Genomic DNA, 19,427 nt, shown 5'->3' with positions numbered 1-19,427 from the left:
TGTAAAAGTTATTATGAGCCATTTAAATGTTGAGGTTTTTGTCTTAGCCTGGTAAGATCTGAATTTTACTCTATGGCTTTAAAGCTAAGTGTCTATTTTAAGGAAACAAATGGTCATTTCATGTTATGAACCCACTGGAATGCTTGAAATCTAGATGTGTGAAAAGTAAGCAGCCCTAGGGATGCTGCACTACCCCATTTACTTCTTTCCTTTAAACCACATTCAGTTAATTATTCATGGAGGTCCTGTAATCATGCCCATAATTATGCAAATAAACCCTTAGAGTGAAATCTTGGCATTTGGCATTGACTTTATCAGTCCTGCCTAATTTTAAGCATGTGTTTAAAAGTCTTGTTCCATTCAAAATCAAAACAAAGAAAAATAAAATTTTGCCATATATGAAGTATGTCTAAGTTGCTCTGTTGTTTTCTTTTCTGGCCATTCAAAATGTTAACAATTTTAAGTGTTTATATTATAATACCTTAGCAGCCATGTATTTATTTATAAAGATCACTTAAACACTATTAAGCTCATTTTGGTACCACTTCATGTATCTCTATATCCCATTGAGTTTGACAAAGTAGTGACTAATTTTTGCTGACATTACAAGGAATAGGACTTTGTCTTTATATTTCTTATGGCTACATAAAAAGTAGATCCTCTGCATTCTCTATTTCAAGGTTTTTCACTAAGTCTGTTTACATAGTATCTACTGGAATGTTATTAGAAAATATCCATGTGAGGAGCTTTTTAATTCATTCTAGTACTTTACTCAACTAATTCCTTGGTTAAAAGAACCAGAATTTTTCACCCATACCTACAAATAAGAGTAATATAATTCTATTTTTAAAGATTTTTGAAAACTGATACAATCTTTTGTATCTATATCCAGAAAACATCCAGAAAAGATGTTAAAAAAAAAAAAAAAGTCAAGAATCCCTTAGAGAGCAAAATGTCTTTACCACATTCCAGGAAGCTTTGGATGTAGGTTTTGAAAGTGTTTATGGGTTATTTTCTGCATTTTTCCCCATGACATAGGTATGTTCTCCAACTGGTGTGACCATTTCTGTTTAGGTGCAGGTGGCTTTTAGTGGGGGGAAAAGAAAAAATTCAAAAATGTGAACCGGGTAAAGAGGTAATAGTTCCGTCTTCTGGTGTCTGTTTGAAGGCAGGTCACAGTTCCCTGGGATGAGAAGTGCTATGAGGTTTCAGAGTAGCTTGTTTAAATGTTTACTGTTAAAGGGAAAGTAAAAACTTAATGTAATTTAATAAACACAGCATCGAGATGATCAGGTTACTTTCCACAGGAGAATGCTTAGCAATCTTTTAATGCAACTCAGTTTGAAAGATATTCTTGCACCTGCTAACAGAATGACAATGAAGTTACCCCACAGCAGGGAATTATTGTCATGTCTGAAGGTGTAAGAGGTCTGGATTTGCTTTTATGGAATTTTATTCACTACACAGATTGACTGCAGGACAGAAAGCTGATCAATAGTTTCATTTAGCAATTCTAATTTATAATTGGGACCTTTGATTTAATTTTGATACCCACAAAACTTGAAAAAATGGTGCAGATCTTGATGGGATCAGTTTAGTGTTAAACAATATTTTTATTTTTAATTGATAGTGATCTTGAGCTGTAAGAGTGAGAAATCATCGGTAATGCACAACATCATTCCAGATTCTGAAAATAATCAGGTTTGGAACATGGAGCCTTCTGGTTTTGTTTCAGTTTTAGGAATTTCCTTTCCATTGAGGAGCAATATAGGCATTTCAGGGAAACAGAGAAAACTCTAAGGCAGAGTGTGCAGAGGAAGTAACTGCAAATGGCTTCATTCTTTAATAATCAATAAGGAATTATTGTTACCTCTAGTGTGTCTTAAATCTGTAATATCTGAGTAGAGGCAGAGTGTTTGGAGAAATGATAAAGAACAATATGAAGTGGTACTGGTTGAGTGAGGGAGTCTCATTGCCGCTTGCTGGATGAAGTTTTTGTTTTTTTTAATTTTGATAGCACATGGCACTACTGTCTTTAAGATAGACATATTCTTACCTTTCTAAAGGCTTTGTTGATTAATACATATATTAAAATAATCTCATTTACTACAGGTACTGAATTACTGGTGTGGTCAGGTGACTAATTAGTTGCCAAATAATTCCCCATTGGGTTAAACATTGTAGCAGATAGTTAAAATTCTCAGGGATTGCCATTGGAGTGTCATTCTTTTCAGAACAGATCTATGGTTTCAACCATATTACTGCCAAGCTTGCTGTCAGAGACTCCACTGACTTCCATGATATGATTTGCATGATTTGGGAGATTTTTCAGTTAATCACATCTGTTATGAAATGTCAGTGTTCCTGAATACACTTCAGTATAAAGCTACATGATCATATTTGGAGCTGTTTATGTCTAGAGTGCGGGCAAAGCTCACTTGATGTCTTTCTATATAAATTATACTGTAAAGCCTCAGGCAGTTTCAAAATGTTTGTATTGAGCTGTTGCTTCAATGTCTGCTAATGTAAATGAGCGAGGAAACGAAACTTTTTACAACTGTGACTCTAGAACTGCTTGTGGTGAACTGATTTACTTTCCATGTAGAACCTCTCACATATGCAAAATGAAGATCAAAAAATCCCTTATTCATCTCCTGCCATGGGCAGACACACCTTCTATGAGATCAGGCTGCTCAAATCCAGCCTGTCCTTGAAAGATGGGGCATCCACATCTTGGGCCAGCCTGTTCCAGTGTCTCACCACCCTCACAGTAAAGAATTTCTTCCTTATACCTAAACTAAACCTGCCCTCTTCTAGTTTAAAGCCATTTCCCTTTGTCCTATCATTCCATGCCCCTGTAAAAGTCCCTCTCCATCTTGCTTGTAGCCCCTTTAAGTACTCATTTTTTGTACTGAGTAGCACTTCAGTCTCTATTTCACCTATCAGATAAAACTCCAAGTAGAATAAAACCATCACACTAGCACCTTGGAGAGGTTGCCGTAGTTGTATGCTGGGCAGTCCAGGTGGGTGGCTAAGAAAGGAAACTAAAGCATTTTCTCCAGGAAGGTTAAAAATGTAACAGAGAATTAATTTTTAAATAGTGTAACAGAACACTGGTGAAGAAAAGATATAAATCAGAATTTAAAGTAGTCCTTTCACAAAAATGTTTTTCCTCCAGAAAAACAAAATTTTCACTGCACAGCATATGCAAATAGTTACTTTAAATCATCAGCAACTGATAAACCTGCTACATTTATGCAAGTACAAGGTGAAATACTATTTGTTCTCCTCAGTTTTACTACTACTTTTCATAAATTCACACTTTGACACGTGCTGTTTTGTCCATTCTCTTTTGCCTGTGGGGATCAGTGCTGGGTGTCCCTTTGCTGTCAGCTCACGCTCTTGTGTGAAGAGGAGCCCAGAGATTATAAGGCTTTTCAAGGCAGGTAGCATTGGCAGTGTTGCCTGAGTCCTGTGAGGTAGCACTGCATTGCAGAATATTTTGAGATGTGCCATGCTACTGCTCTCAGCACTGCTAGCAGGGGGTCATGTTCTCTGCTGGCATAAACTGATGTAGCCCTTTGCAGTCAGTGCTGTGCCACCAATTTACAGAGTACAGAATATAAGATAATTTTGAAGGCTTCTTATAATCCATCAGTTTTGAGGGATACAGATGAAAGACCGAAAAACTTTATGCTTGCCTAAGTGTATCGTTTACTCCTTAAAAAGGATGCTGTTGTTACATAATTTGGATCTGGGTATTAAATTTAACTTTACTGTGGGCAAATGAATGTAGGAACTTATACTTCTCTTTATACTTCTAATGAGACAGTGTCATCCAAGATGAATATACACAAGGGCAAAGAAGAAGGGCTAAGTTTACTGAAAGCCATCCTTACGCCCATTATAGGTGCTGGTGAAACAGGAAGTACATTGCTTGTTATTTTGGTAATATTCTGAAGAGTCATACTTAATTGAACATGTCAGTCTTGGTTGATATCACAGTACTGAATAAAATTTAAGATGGGTTGTCAAGAAAAATTGGGACTGGCGTAGCAAATTAAAAGTTACAGCTTGAATTCAGTACAAGCATCAAGCACTTCAGAAAATGTCACCCATCAATCTGTCCAGTCACTGTGAAGTACAGATCCTGTATTGTAGCTTGGGCTATTGTATAACTGCCCCTCTCAACTCCCTGCCTTTTCCCTTTTCCTTCTCTAACATCATAGCTGTCTCTTATACACATTGGGCTATTGTATAACTGCCCCTCTCAACTCCCTGCCTTTTCCCTTTTCCTTCTCTAACATCATAGTGTGCACCTTTTCATTTTCTCTTACTTTGAAAAGAATTCATTTTATTTCCTGTCTGTGAAATAACATGGGTTGTCTTCCTTGGCCAGCTGTCTTACTCTGCTTCAAACTCTGGCTCTGCCTTGTTTGCTCTCAGTCCTTCTTTCTCTGTTTGTATCTGTTTAAACTTCCCAAAGTTTTGAAGTGGTGTTTTCAATAGGTGTGACTGTTGGATTTGCCTACTGTGGTGCAGCACCTCATTTGTCATAACCAATGGAGTCAGTGCCTGGGAAGTGATACTCATCTATTTTTTTCTTCTTTAAATACTCAAACAATTTCTACTGTCCTTTCTTTACATCTGCACTACATCTACCCATTCTTGGTGATGTGCAGAACATTGTTATTTTGGTTTTCTTCCATTGTTAATCGGTATAAAATATTTGTTGAAGTGTGCAGTTATGTTTGTGTGGATGGCCGGTGACAGAGCCTTGCACTTGGCTTCAGTGTGTCCAGAAACAAAAAACATAGCCTGAACAATCACATTCCCATGGACACAGACCTCTTTGCTTTTTATTCCCTGACGTCATTTTATGTTTGAAATTCAGATCTGCTCCTATACAGTGATGTGTCTCTAGCTCGTACCCTGCAAAGTGTGGGGGTTTTTCGTAAGTTTGTTTCACTGTTTGTTTTCTCTCTTTATAATACGATGCTGAGAATTCTTACAGATTACACTTCCTGCAGTATACAGCTAATGACTGCAAATGCAGTCATTCAAATACAGAAAACTTTACTATATACATTATGTAACACACCCATATTACATTTGCTTTATGCCCACTAAAGTCCTCGCAATGGAGATGTTGATTGTTGTAGAGCTGTATAATAAAACACTTCTTAATGGTGTTTGCTATGCCAGAATTGGAAACAAGCAACAAAATTCTTCTTCAAAGTTTGTACTGTTAGTTCATAAATATTTGATAATAGTTATTCTGAACAGAGGAAAGCAATCCTGGGAATGTAAAATAAAATCAGTTTCTAAGAGATAATTTTAAAACTTCAGGGTGCTCCTGTATGCTTTTAATAAAAATCTGGGGTTTAGTACTTGCCATGTTTATTAGTTCATTCTGTCAGACTACACTTGTACTAATTTAATCATAATACAGCTTCCTTTAAAAAACATATTGGGTGTTAAACAAGTGTCCCAGCAATAGGTGTGTAGAAAGCAAAGGAAATCAGTAGTTCAATTTGTAAAATAAGGCTTTGTTATTTTTCTAGTAAAGAAAATAATACATATGTCCACTTCAGTATCTTGAGTAAATGGTAATTTATTTTTGGAGGATAACTTTACAAAAAGTAATTGCTCCAGTAAACACTAATGAGTGGTGTGTTTATCTTAATAGTTTCATGAACGGTTCCTGAGGGTGCTCTGGCCAGACTAAGGTCTAGGGGTTAATCTAAAACACAATGCTTTAAGACCTGGTTCTTGGTGTCAGGAGGAGTTCTTCAATATTTATTTAGCATTCTTTCAGGGTTTCTGTCCTATTTCTTTGGCATTTTATTTCTTTCTGATACAAATTATCCATGGTTCACTAATCAAATGGAAGATTGAGTGAAACATTCAGGCTTTGAGCAATAGATCTTTAGGGGATGCCCATACTAAACCCACAAATCTTAAGCCTCATTTTTTTAAACTTGCAGTTCTATTTAAACACTTTCAAATGGCATGGTTCAATTTTGAGGAATTATTATCTTTTGCTATGAGAAAAAACAATCAAATTACATATTTAATTTCTAGAATTAGGCTTCATATTGTGCACACCACTTCAACAGCTAATCTAAGTAGGTCAGTTGCCATTTCTGCCTGTCACTGCATGAAGGAAAAGATAAAATATTTCCAGGTGCTGCTTCATCTAAACACAAGTTACTCAGTCAAAACTACTGCTTCTCCCACCAGCATCTGTTTATGTGTGGTGGAAAAAGAAGGTGGTATGTAAAGTCTAAAATACTTAGCCTAATATATTGATTTTACTTGGGGTATTTGGTGGAGATGCAGAGGAATTTATATGTCCCTGAGCTACCTCACTAGTTCAGTCTGCAGAGACTTGTCCTTAGCCTGCAATAGGTCCAGCTCTGAAAATTCTTGACCACATGTGTTTTTGGTGTGATTGATTGAAGTTTTTCCTTAGATAACCTGCTACCACTTCTTAGGAGTCAGTGGTCCATGGAAGAGGAAGATACAGTGCAGGTAGACCAGTGGTTTTTACCTCCCTTTCCTTCATTATATGTAATTGCAGTTCACCTTTCCTCATGGTACTTATTCATGAGTAGTTTGGAGGCCTTGTTCATGAGCTGATCTTGGGACATACTTCAAAGCCACTCCATGACAAGTGAACAGGTGTTCATATGTACTGTATGTTCATATGTCAGTCGCCTGTTGTGACCATGGCAGTTTGGAGTTTGGACATGTAAAATTGTGAAATTTGGGAGGTACAAAGGCGTGCAGGAATTTGAAGGTCCTGATAGAAAGTCCGGCCTCCGGTATCTTTTTGAATCTTCCAGTAAAAAGAAGTCTATGATTCAGCAGACTTTATAATGAAAGGCTAACTTTTATGAATTGGCCAACTGAAGTCTGCTCATATAACATCTCTGCTTTTTTTCTGCGTAAGAACTTCCCTTGCATGCACAGCAGAAAAACAAACAAACACAATTCTCTGTTATTTCCCTGAAAACCAAAGTCCTCTTTCCTAGCAAGATTACCTTGTCGACTAATCTTAGAGCAAACACTTTATTTTAATCTATCATTGTTTTCTGCCTGTAGTTTTAGCAGAGGTTTGAAAAAGAGATTCATTAAAGTGATGGCGCATTTGTTTTTCAGAAAGCACATCAGAAAATTAAAGTTTTGCCAAAAAAAATAAATACAGTATTTCTTTTAATACACCAGTTAAGTAAAGTCTTAAAATCATGTCTTGGCTCAGATGGGGTGTTTGTAGCATAAAGTACAAGTCGTATAATTTCTACTATCTGAAAACTGCTTAAATGAGCTGTCCTTCAGCCATGGCATGTATTCCACACCTGAGGTGAAGTCACTCTGGTCCCTTCTTTGATGTAGAGCCATTGGAGTGCTGACTGCCAGTGTGTTTGTGCAAGTCTGTTTGCTTATACAAAGAACCCATTTAAGCTTCTCCACCCAAGAAATTCATGTTGATTTTGGATTATCCCTGGGCGATTTTATTCTGTAAAATAAATAAATAAATCTTTCAGACTTGTGACGCAGCCCAGCTCTTGCACATTTTGGACTATTGGAAGTGTAGCATTTGTGTTGTGGGAGCATGAAGTGACATGAGGCGTGGGCAATTTTATATTTATCCAGATGTCAAATAGGATGCCTGTTTTAGTACAGGGTTACATGATGCTGGAGCTTCACCTGAGGACTCTGGGGTTGGTCCATGATGACGGTTTTGCATGGGGATTACCAGACCCCACGCTGCATGCTCATTCCTCAGCGTGGCTTCTCTAGGAATAGTGCCAATGTGATTGAGTTTGGCAATAAACCCTTATTTCAGAAGAAAAGAAAAAGTTGTATTAAACAGCTGAAACAACTCTCTGGGGTCAGCCTTGGCTGGCTGGACTCACTTGCAGCCTCCGAGAGGTTCTCTGTGTGTGCAACACAGGTCAGTAGCCAAGGGAATCAGGGCATCCTTGCTCTGAGTGTGTGAGAAGGGCTGTGCTCAGGGTGATTTGGCCCACATTAGAATGACTGTCCATGATCATCATCAATCACAATTGACCCATCCAGTTAAAAATTGCTTCTGCAGGCTCAGCTCTCCTTGACTCCATTAAGGAAACACTGGTGCACAGGCTTGAGTTGAGTGTTCTCAAGTCTGGCCAAATGCAAGGAGGAAAAAGCCATTGTTTTCACATTATTCTCAGTCCCCAGCCATGTCCTTCCTCAGGGTTCTTGCTCTGGCAACAAGTTCCATGGGACTTGTTTCTGACCAGGCACATTTCTACTGAAGTCAGTAGCTTTGGGTATGTTGGCCAGAATGTCTACACTTCTATTTATTAGGTAAATAAACATTAAATTAGGTATGTAATGTCTTAACTAATTTACTGTATTTGTCTAACATAGTTATCTAAACTTGGAAAATATTGAGATGGGCCTAGACTGTCTCTGCTGTGCTGTGCATTAATTTCATGGCAGCAGTCTTTAGCAGCTCTTTTAGCAGATGCTGAGCTCATGTGCGGAAAAGCATTAACCTCATGAGACTGAATAATACAAATAAAACCATGTCTTTCTTGTTTCTTGCTTTCCTGCTTTTTTGCTTTCCGGAGGTCTTGTGAACCATAAAAAGTTCTCTAGAAGATTTATATACCTACTTTGTCTCTTTTTCCCTTGTTTTAACTGGAAAATAAGCTGAAAACACTTATTTTCAAGAATTGAAATTAAATGTAAAACATAAAAGATGTGCTGATAAACTACTGAGATGGCCGTGCCTCAGTAAAACAGTATGGAAATGATAGCAAATGTTTATAAGGGACAATTGACTCACTCAACCCAACACTATGTATGTTACCAACACATATATATTACAATGTAAGTTGTAATACATATATACTCAATAAAACTTACTCTTTCACTTGTTGCTGTATCCAATGGGCCATCATGTTTCTATTATGCTGGCATTTTTAGTGTTACATGTACCTGTAATTAGACTTGGGATATAGACAACCTATTCCTCCATGAGGCTGAGCTGCTGTGCAATTTAATGCAGGAAAGGAAGCTTTTGCTAAAAATAGAAACTAAATTTAAAAACAATGTTTTTGCCTTGGGCTTTTATTTAAGGTTTTGGAAAGTAGACCAACTCTTTGTTTTTCATTACATGTAGAAAGCCTAATAAACAGAATATCACTGCTCATCTAATTTTGCATTCCTTGGGTGTGTTTTGGTAAACCCTTTTTTGTTTTGAGTAAATTGCTCTAAATTTTGCTGGGATATGATCACCCATAGTTTTAGCAGAAGAAGTAGTTTAACTGAAGAACAACTTTGTTGGGACTTAGATGGTAAATATTTAAACTCAGAAAATATCTATCTTGAGAAATTATTTTGCTTCTAAAGGTTATGTTTCATACACATGATCAAACAGGTGATGTTGTTCCAGCCCGCTTAGGCTACCCTACCGATGAGTTTTGTCACTATCAACCTCCCAATAACTTCACTGCAGCAGGGTTAGTAATCTCTATGATTTGAGGTTGCTGTCCAATTGCCATGAAATTTATAAATTAAAGCACTGACAGCCATCACTTGATAAATGCTGTTCACAGTCATAGGCAGTTAACTCATTGTTATCTTTCCTCAAGCAGGTACAGAACAATCTGAACTGTGATTCTGACTTTCTTAATGTATTTATCATTAGTGTCTTTGCCTGATAGGCACTTTATTCCACATCTATTTTTCACGCAGGGAACTGTTGCAGAGCTCATCAAAAGACACCAAGTTGGAAGTTAAACACCTTACTGGGCCAGTTAGGCTGTGTGCACTCTGTTAGCTGCTCCTGAGTTGTTAGAGGTGAGTGGCTTTTGCCAGGAACCTAGGAGCCATCTGTAGGACCATGGCTCAGGGACGAGCTGGTCTGCATTGTGTGACCAAACTGTACTGCCAGGAGGTTTAGCCTACTTCAGGCTAAAGCTGCACTGCAAGTCAGCCTGTAAGGAGCATGAAAGATCAGAGGTTTAATCTGTAGAATGAAACTGAACCCTGAGATAATAGCACACAGATTTAAGAGATTAAGTGATATTAGTACCACTCCATCTCATCTGTTAAGATAGGGGCAAACATTCCTTCATTCTTTCTGTCTCTTTTCTTTTATTCTTCTTCTTAGTATTTCTTCTTACAGTCATGTTAATAGAGTAGCCCAGCATAAACTGGAGTGGTGTACCCTTAATTTAGTGTTTGGTTTAGTGGGTAAAACACTTTTCTAGCAGATGAAAGGTCTGTGAACCCCCTTAGACGGGGGAACTTCAGATGCACGTCAGCCTTGTAATAAGCAAGTTAAAGACATCTGAATTGCTGTATATTCTTACAGACATCAGTTCAGTTGATCTTGTTCACTCGCCAGGAAGCAAGGAGCCAAGTCCTCATCTTGAGGGATTGTCCATGCTCCTTTAGAAGGTCCTTGGAAAAACAGGAATGGAATTGTACAGTACCATGAAGCTCTAACTTGATTTTTCTCTTTACAGCTGAATTGAAAATTATAAGAACCTGCATTAACATGGATATTTTACTTAGGTGCTAGTGTTTTTTTGTGTTCACAAACAGGCATTTCCTGTTCTCCCTTGTTCCATGGGACATTTTTGTGCATCTTTAAGATAGGAGACTTTGAATATCTGAAGGTTACCAGTGCATGAGGATATATGGTAGCTTGTCTTCTGAGAGGAGGGACTCATTCCTTGACAGAATTGCTGTTGTAGGTCCTGATCTCTAGATGTAAAGTTGGGTTGATTTAAGCTGATCCAACACCCTGAACTTGGTCTTCTTCTGAATGAAGATCAAAATAGTGGATTACGTGCTATGAAATCTTCATGTGTTTTCATACCTTGTGCTGGTTCCCAAGCTACACATAGGTGTACATATATGAATATAGCTATACATATAAGGAGTTACATTCTGTGTATGTGATTTATCAGCCAGTATTTTCCAGTGGTGGTAACTGGAAACTAAATTTTTAAGTCTGGTGAGGGGTTTTGTTTGTGTTTGGTTTATTTGGACTTTTTAAAATTAATACATGTTTTTATTTCAGTGCTCTACAAAGAAGTGGAGGGAAAAAAGGACATGCCTGAAATTTCTTTCATTGAACCAAAGGACTTCTTCTCTTTTATGTTTCAGACACAGATATTAAGGAGCTAGAGGATGTTTTTGGACTTAACGGACAAGTGGAGCATAAGCTGAACTTCCTCAAAAAGAATGTATCAAAAGATATAAAGCTGATACTGATTGCTCATTCTATTGGTTGCTACATCACCCTGGAGATGATGAAACGAGCATCAGAACTTCAGGTACATGAACCTTCTTGAATGGGAGTTGTTTTATTAGCAAAGCAGTGCATGTGCTCAGCCTTTGGTTAATGACATGTATTTCCTGTGGAAACTCTATTCTGCTGTGCACAAAAAACCAAAAAATTTGGCTTCATTCCAGTAACATATAACGAAGCAGATTGATATAATTCTGAGTCTGAATTTGGATCTGTAATGCCCTTGGAGTATAAATAATAATAATGGTGAGAAATATCTTTATAACCTCCTTGTTTTCATCTTTAAATAATTTATAAGCAAATCACTTTGATATCTGATTAGATATTTGGCAATTGCATTATGTTTTACACCAAAAATTAAAACTGGTTGTGATTTTTATATTTTTTTTTATCTTGAGGTGAACAGATTGCTTTTTAGACATGGGAAAATGTATGGGAATGAATGGTAATATAAACTGTGAGCAATACTACTATGAAAGACATTGATTTTAAAATTTAATAGAAATGTCCCTGCTTCTGCAACTCAGTCTTAGTTTGTGTAACTCAGTGAGAGTGAGAGCTGTTACTGACTGTTCTGTATATCTGAACATTTTGTTTTGTCACTGTAAAGCAGTTAGAAGGCTGAAGCAGGACCGGATCCTTACCCTCTGTAAATGGCAAACTGTGCTCAGTAATACCTCAGTCTATTAGTGGCTGATAAATGGAGAATGGGGAATTTTTATTCTTAATCATTCACTCTTGCTAAATCATTGCTTCTTCCTTTACTTCATAAAATCTTCAGTGGAAGGAAGTGCCATGTTAGTGGTGACATGAAGTCTGGGGTTAATATATGCCTGTGGTTAATAAATGTACTGTATGTGGTTAATATATGCAAATCTACTGCTTCATAACCATTTCCACTGCACATCTAACTTTTTCTTCCTTTAAAGGAAAAAAGAACTAAAAATGTGAAACATGAGGATAACCTAATACATTTCCGCAGGCATATTTCACTTTGTGATTATAAAGAAGAACACTTTTTGAGAGAAATTTTATATATTTTCTGAAAGAAGCATTCTAAAAAACATATGCATTAATTTGTTCAAAAGTGCCAGCTTTTGGGGGGTCAAAATCTTTAGTCTTTATTGCTCAAAAGATTTATCTGCTTTCAATTTAACTATAAATTTTTGAGTAACATTTTTACACCTGGTTCACCACATACTGGCAGCTTTTTGTCAGTATTTTGAAACTTAGGGATCTTTGGGACACTCTTAGATCTCATGGTACACTGTGTGCATAAAGTTAATATATGACAAGCTACATTTAAGATGCATTCAACAATAGAAAATATTTGTGTAAGCCAGGGTATTGTGCAATCTTTGTCCCTTTGCCAAAAATAAGTTAACTCTTAGGTTTTATAACATATGAAGTGTGATAATAAGAAACTTGTGTTTCCATCTCTCCCTTTATTTTTACTGGAATATTTGATTCCCACAAGATTTAGAGCACATATGTGTATTTTAGTAGCTAGATCATTTGATTTTATATTTGTGTAGTTCTTGGTGATATTTTTTCATTATATGAATTTTGGATTTGGTCTTAAAATTATCTGCTTTAAGAGCCTTTCATTGTTTACAGTTAATTATTCTGAGTTAGAGGTTAATTTGTTGGTTTTTTTATTCAAATAATCCAGTAAGCTTTTATATTTGGAATGTATATTTAGCAAATTTGATTTTTAGAATCACAGAGTCACAGAATTGCTAAATTTGGGAAAGATCTCTAAGGTCATTGAGTCCAATTGTTAATGCAGCACTGCTGTGTTCAGCACTAAACCAGATCCTCACAGTGCCACATCCACATGTTTCTTGAACACTTCCAGGGATGGTGATTCAACCACTTCTCTGTGCAGTCTGTTCCAATGCCTGACCCCACTTCTCTGAAGAAATTTTTGTTTCACAATTTAAAGCTCTTCTGTAGTCCAACCACTTACAGACTAGATTGTCCCTCCCTTAGCATGTGTGCAAAGGAGGAAGTATATCCCCTTCTCTCTCCTTGGTTCCTCTTTGGCTGTCAGTTTTCACAGAATCATCAAGGTTGGAAGAGACTTTCAAGATCATCAAGTCCAGTCATCAACCCAGGAGCACCATATTCACCCCTAACCCATATCCCCAGGTGCCTTATCCAGTGTGCCTTTTCAACACTTCCATAGTGTGGCCTCTGCCACCTCCCAGGGCAAATTACTTCAATGCCTGACCACTCATTCAGTGAAAAAAGGATTTCTAATATCTAATCTGAATCTCCCTTGGTGCAATTTAAGGCCATTTCATTTTATGTTTCCACTTAAGACAGACCAAAAGAGTCTGACCCCCATGTCACTGCAGCATTTTTTCAGTTGCAGAGAACTCCCCTGAGCCTCCTCCTCTAAGAAACCCCATCTCCCTCAGCCACTTCTCATAAGGCTTGTTATCTAGACCCTTTACCAGCTTTACTGACCTTCTTTGGACCTAAATGCTGCTCCTATCTAGGGTCCCTGTGATCTGCAAGTAAATGTAGTGCTGCATTTTTTTCTTAAACTTGTGTGAGATAATGCTTTCCTCTGTAATTAAGAGAAACGAAACAGGAATTGCCAGTTTATTCCAGCATGAATTCAGTTTTGGAGCCCATCCCTATTTTCCCATTGACTCTCAGGGAGGCTTCCTTTGAGGAAGACCCATTAACACAAACAATTTCAGGTCGATGCCTTTAACCAAGTCTGATTAGTAGAGAAGGGCACGCAGGTTACACCATACTTGTAACTACGTGGGGCTATGGCACAGATTTTAGGGACAGTGAGAAGTAGAACATCCAGATTTTTCCAGACTGCTGAAAAATTTTGGCACCAGGAGGGAAAGCAATCAGCCTCACTTTGTGAAGACAGAAAACTGCAATAATGTGCAGCTTCCTTGATACTTGCTCTTAACCTCATAATCTTCTTCGCTCTGTATTCAGACAACAGAACTGAAAAACGTGGCTCAGTGAAAAAATCATTTTCTCAGTTGTTGTAACATGCATCTGACTCATAAATATAATACATCCTCCAAGCATTACCTTCTAAAATGCAAATCCTTACTTGGAGGGTTTCCTTGTACTTTACTGGTGACACTATTGTTTCCTGAAACACTCCATTTGATCATTAATTCAATCAAAGATTGACAAGTTTCCTTGCTAGTGAAATTCAGTCTCTTACAGCATTAATTTGCAGTGATGCTTTTGAAATGCTGGCACCTTTGTGGTAGTAACTTAACTCTTGTTAATGAGCACAATGTAAGTATTGCTCTTCGTGTAAAATTCATTGAAGCGGAAGAGTGTAAAACCTCTGAGTAGTATCAGTTTAAGCAAATTAAATTTCTGTAATATGTAAATCAAACTCATGTGTTGTGACTGTGTCTCAGTGGTGTGAAGGAATATTGAGTATTGCTGTAATTTGTTGATTTCATAAATGATAGCTAAAAACACAGAGCTCAGAATTGTGCATAAAACACATTCCTAACTTGGAAAGCCCGATGCATCATTTCTGTGCACATACTGGTTGTTTACCTTCAGTTGTTGAACAGTTGATTGTGAGTATGGAAAGCACTTTCGTAATGCCAGGAAAGAGAAAACTACCATGTTTTTAAATATGTGTATTTCTACAAGAAACCAAAGCATTTTACTTCTGGGATTACTGGAAATCCATAGGATCTGTGAGATTGCAAGATTAAAAGAGGGAGATTTTTTTAACAGTACAGGAATACTAAGCAGGTCTGATCTTTAAGATAACAGGGAGTCTTTTCAGCGGGATTAAAGGAAGAGGCAAGGAATATATGAAAGCAGTGACACTCAGTTTCTGTTTTGCTGAGGTTAGAACCTAAATATGTAATCCAATACTTGTTGTGTCACCATTACAGAAAACATCTTCTGAAAGGATGGCAATGTAACAGGTTCTGTCTGGAAGTTCTAGTGCCTTTTGGAAAGAGAGAAAATATGAAAATACAACCACTCATGAGATAAAAAGGAATAAAAATTTTTATTCCATAATTGAAAGTTTCATAGATGTAATAGCATCTAATTTCAATGTTGATTACCTAAATTAGTTGTCATGGTACTTTAAACAAAGTCAGTTTATATAGCTGTTGACTAGGTAAATTAACTTCTGATGGTCTCACTGTCCATCATGAAATATGCTTAGGAAAGCATATTTTTAACCACATTGTATGCTCCATTTCCAAAAGTAAGCTTGTCTCAGATATTTTGAAAGTGAGACTGTATAAAATAGAGAAATATTATAGAAATATACTGAGAGAGAAAGAGAGGGATTAATAAATATATGGATTTCTTCTTAGTTGCAGGCTTAAATGAAAAATTGAAAAAAATCAGCATAAAAATTAAATGGGTAAAAGACTTACAGTAACACAAACTCAGTGACAGTATTTGTAAAATTATTATGCAGGGAAAAAAACAGATGGCTATTATTAGCAGACTTCCCTGGGGAATTGGTGCATATTTCAGATAAATGAATATCTTGTGAAGAGAGATATGAACTTCTAGGCCATAATATAAAACTTAACTGAGTCTAGTGTAGTTTTCTTCTTCAGTCCATCCATCCCTATATATTAAATATATATTAAAAGAACAAGCAAATGGCGTTAGGCTCATATACACCCACCTTCATCCCCCTTTACATGTTGAGGAAGAAAGAAAAGACATACTCTTGACACAATTTTGCACAGATTTATACATGAATCTAAGTTCAGTTGCCTTCACTGAGATGAGTGTGTTAATTTAACTTTATGGATGCTTTAAGTTGTTCTCTGAGTTGGATTATTTTTATAAGAGAGAGAGAGAGAGAGATTTGACAGTTCTCTCAGTTCTTGGTATATCAAGTCTTGTATGCATATACAAGGAAGCCCAGGTGGTCTGAGACAGTAATGGGAATTAAATTTGTTTTACTTGACAGCTAACACATTACAGTCTGCAAAATCCACCTCGCAGCTCTGGATGATGCTTCAGGCAGTATCAATAATTCTGATGGAACAGGCAGTGAAGCAGCCAAAGGAGCGTGGGGCATAAGCAAACATTCTGCAGCTCACTCACCTGGAAGAAGAGAGAAGTAGTACAGATGATTTGTTAAATCTAACCAAATAAAATAAATAAGATACTATATCTTAGAAGCATTGAAGAAGTTGCTACAAAGATTTGTAGAAAAATTTCTTTTTTTTTTCCTAAAAAAGAAAATATGAAAAAATCTTCACATAAAAACCTAATGCAAATATAAAATATCCTCTCTGTTTGGGTGGAAGGCTGTAAAGTAAAAAGATGGTTCATGACAAACAAAGGTTTTTAAGGGAAATACTAACTTTTGACTGAGACAGTCATAAAAGGCTTGGAGTTGAAATTTCAACAAACCTTGAAAACACCATCAGCGAAAGGTTGATAGCTGCGGAATGAGGTTGAAAGTGTCAACTCACCCAAGAGACTTCTAGCAACCATTATTTTCACTGGCTTGATGACAGACCCTAACCCTGAGGGATCCAGTTATATTCTTTTCTACCTTTCCCCTTAAAAAAAAAATGAAAGCTTTTAAAAATGTAAACTGTAAGAAAATGCAGCAGTCAACAGGCAGACGGGCTCTGCTGTGTAACCCTCAATGGACACTGCATTTGTCAGTAGCAACAGGCACTGTCCATTGCCTTCTGCTGTGTAGGTCTGCCAGAAATCACTTCACAGACAACCCCACCTCGTAATACACCAAACAGAAGAATGTGAAGTGTCTCAGGGATGCAAAAGAATAAATTCAAGAAACTTAAAATGGAAAGAGATAAACCCTGTTGAAGGTGATACAACTTGAGACGTGATGAGGGAAGTTTAAATTTTGAACAGTTTACCATGTGTATCCATAGTGTACCTTGTGTGGTTTTTGAAGTGGGTGAAGCAGGTAGGTATCACCTGCTTAATCCTAGATCTTTATGGGGAGTACTGGATTACATATAGTCCTGTACTCTCCTGAGACAAGAAAATTTGTGGTCCAGAAGTGTTGAGGATGAGATGAGATCAGTAAATAGTAAAGTGACAACTTTTGGAATTGAAAGACAGGATTGACAAAATCAGCAACACTGTAGCTGTCAGCTTTTAATTACAAGCAGACAAATAACAGCTTCTGTTTTTAACATTGATCACATTTTTAGGAGTGAGGATTCAGAGTTAATAACAACATTGACCTAAGATTTCCTTGTTTGGATCATAAGCCTGTGATCAGAAGACCTGAGAAAAATTTTCTGTGAAAAATTCTGGTTTTTTCCTAATGTTCACTGAAACTTCAACTTCTCTCACCTTTTTTAATACACCAGTTTATTACTCAAACACAGAAACAATATGAAAAGTAAGATTTTCATCTGTGATGATTCAAAGAGGTAAAACTTAAGAACAATACTTTTAATTTCAAGAGACTTAATTTTTTTTCATAATACTATATTTATTTCACTGCTAATGAAACATCTGATTTCAAGTGTATGTAATCAAAATTCTAATACACCTATAAAAATTATTTTTTCTAGGAAGTTAAAAGACATTAAAGTAGCCAAATGTTCAAACAGAAAAGAAAGAAAAATAAACTGAAAAGTGGAATCTGTGATCATTCATCAGGAATCCAAAGTAAAACATGGGAATGAGGCGGAAATGAAGGACTAAAAATAAAAAGATGTTTAAAATGGTAAATGGCAGAATAACAGGATTTACTAAGTACTGTGAATTTTTACAGATTTGTTAATAAAATCTTGTCATTTTGAATCTCCAGAAATTTAGATTCATATTGTAATAACTAACTGAAATGATTATATAAAAATGAGGGAATCAAAAGCAAGAAGTTTCAAAAACAACTAGTATTTATGGCATATGTTTTAAGAAGAACTCAACACCCTTCCACAAGCCAGATTTCTCAAAGAACATTTTATGCTGGGAGGGGAGATCTTTTGAAATTCTGCAGATGTATGTGCATAGCTCTTGAAAATCAGAGAGTCATCTCTTCAGAGAATTGGACCAAATGATTGGAATTTGGTATACGTTGCACATAGCTAGAAATTTTTTTATGTTTTTGTATTGCTGTTAATGTGCTTTTACAGAAGACAACGGAGCCAAAAATCTAGCAGTTCTCATGCTGTTTTAATAGTAGGTGAAGGAGAACACAGCCAGTTAGGATATTGAAGAGTTATTCATGAAAGGAGCAGGTGAAGGGACATTGTGGAGTTTTTGAACGTAGACTTTGCAAACGTAGTTTCAAGCTCAGCTTCGAGTGCAGCTTTAGTTCTAATAACCAGCATCTGTTCCTAGAACCTGTATATTAAAATGGAATTTCACTGCCAATCTCAAACCCTCAGCAAAGAAGTTGAGCTACTTTTTAAGCTTTTTCCTCATGTTATACATGGTACAGTTGCTCGAGCAGTGGGGAAGGACTTAGCTTGGGACTTTATAAAAGAGGTTACTGAGGATGGACAGGGTTTTAATTGCAAATATTTCCTACTCTGCCATATTGTTCATTTGTTCATTCCACATGATTCATGATGAAGTCTAGGGGTGCTTCTGCTGCATTGGTTTCTACCCAAGAATGGTTTATCCTATTTGAAGAGTTCACTGCAGGAGTGAAAGGAATCAGAAAGGCACAAACTTGACACAAAACAGTTGTTAGATCTCTGAGCTTAGCGCATCCACTGCATGGAGGGCATTTCTAGTATCCTGTTGAATGAAGTTCAGGCAAATACCAGAGATTATTTTTTTTATATCTTTTTAGTATTTCTGTGATTGCTGATTATTTTAGGGGAGTTTTTGCCAGTACCACCATTAATCTTTTTAGATACCTGAGGATGTTTTCAGTGACTGTAAGCCTGTGTTTAGGGAACTAAATCAAGCCCTAGATTTCTTCTTAGAAATGCCCATCTGGACTGTAACCTGACAACTAAGGTTATCTTCAAAATTAAATGTAATAGAAGTCCACTTCCTTTTCTGTTTGTTTCAGTGTGTGTTTGACATACTTGATTTCTGGTCTTTGGATGCAACTCTACTTATCTGTGGCATTTTGTGAAAAAAACTCATTAGAATTCGCTCTTTCATGTGCAGTTGA

At 36.7% G+C, this 19,427-nt stretch overlaps 1 protein-coding gene across 4 annotated transcripts in view; it reads left to right on the top strand.

The window, feature by feature from the left end:
* LDAH (lipid droplet associated hydrolase) overlaps window positions 1-19,427 on the top strand; it is a 106,596-nt gene that overhangs the window by 33,973 nt on the left and 53,196 nt on the right. For all 4 annotated transcript variants that reach the window (XM_015622750.2, XM_015622751.2, XM_033513077.1 and 1 more), the window contains one exon: window positions 11,173-11,342. In XM_015622750.2, coding sequence (XP_015478236.1) covers window positions 11,173-11,342 — 170 coding nt within the window. The remainder of the gene's footprint in view (window positions 1-11,172; window positions 11,343-19,427) is intronic.

The sequence above is a fragment of the Parus major genome, chromosome 3 (genome assembly GCF_001522545.3).
Source record: "Parus major isolate Abel chromosome 3, Parus_major1.1, whole genome shotgun sequence".
NCBI lineage: Eukaryota > Metazoa > Chordata > Aves > Passeriformes > Paridae > Parus > Parus major.
This window is presented reverse-complemented; position numbering and strand designations above follow the sequence as displayed.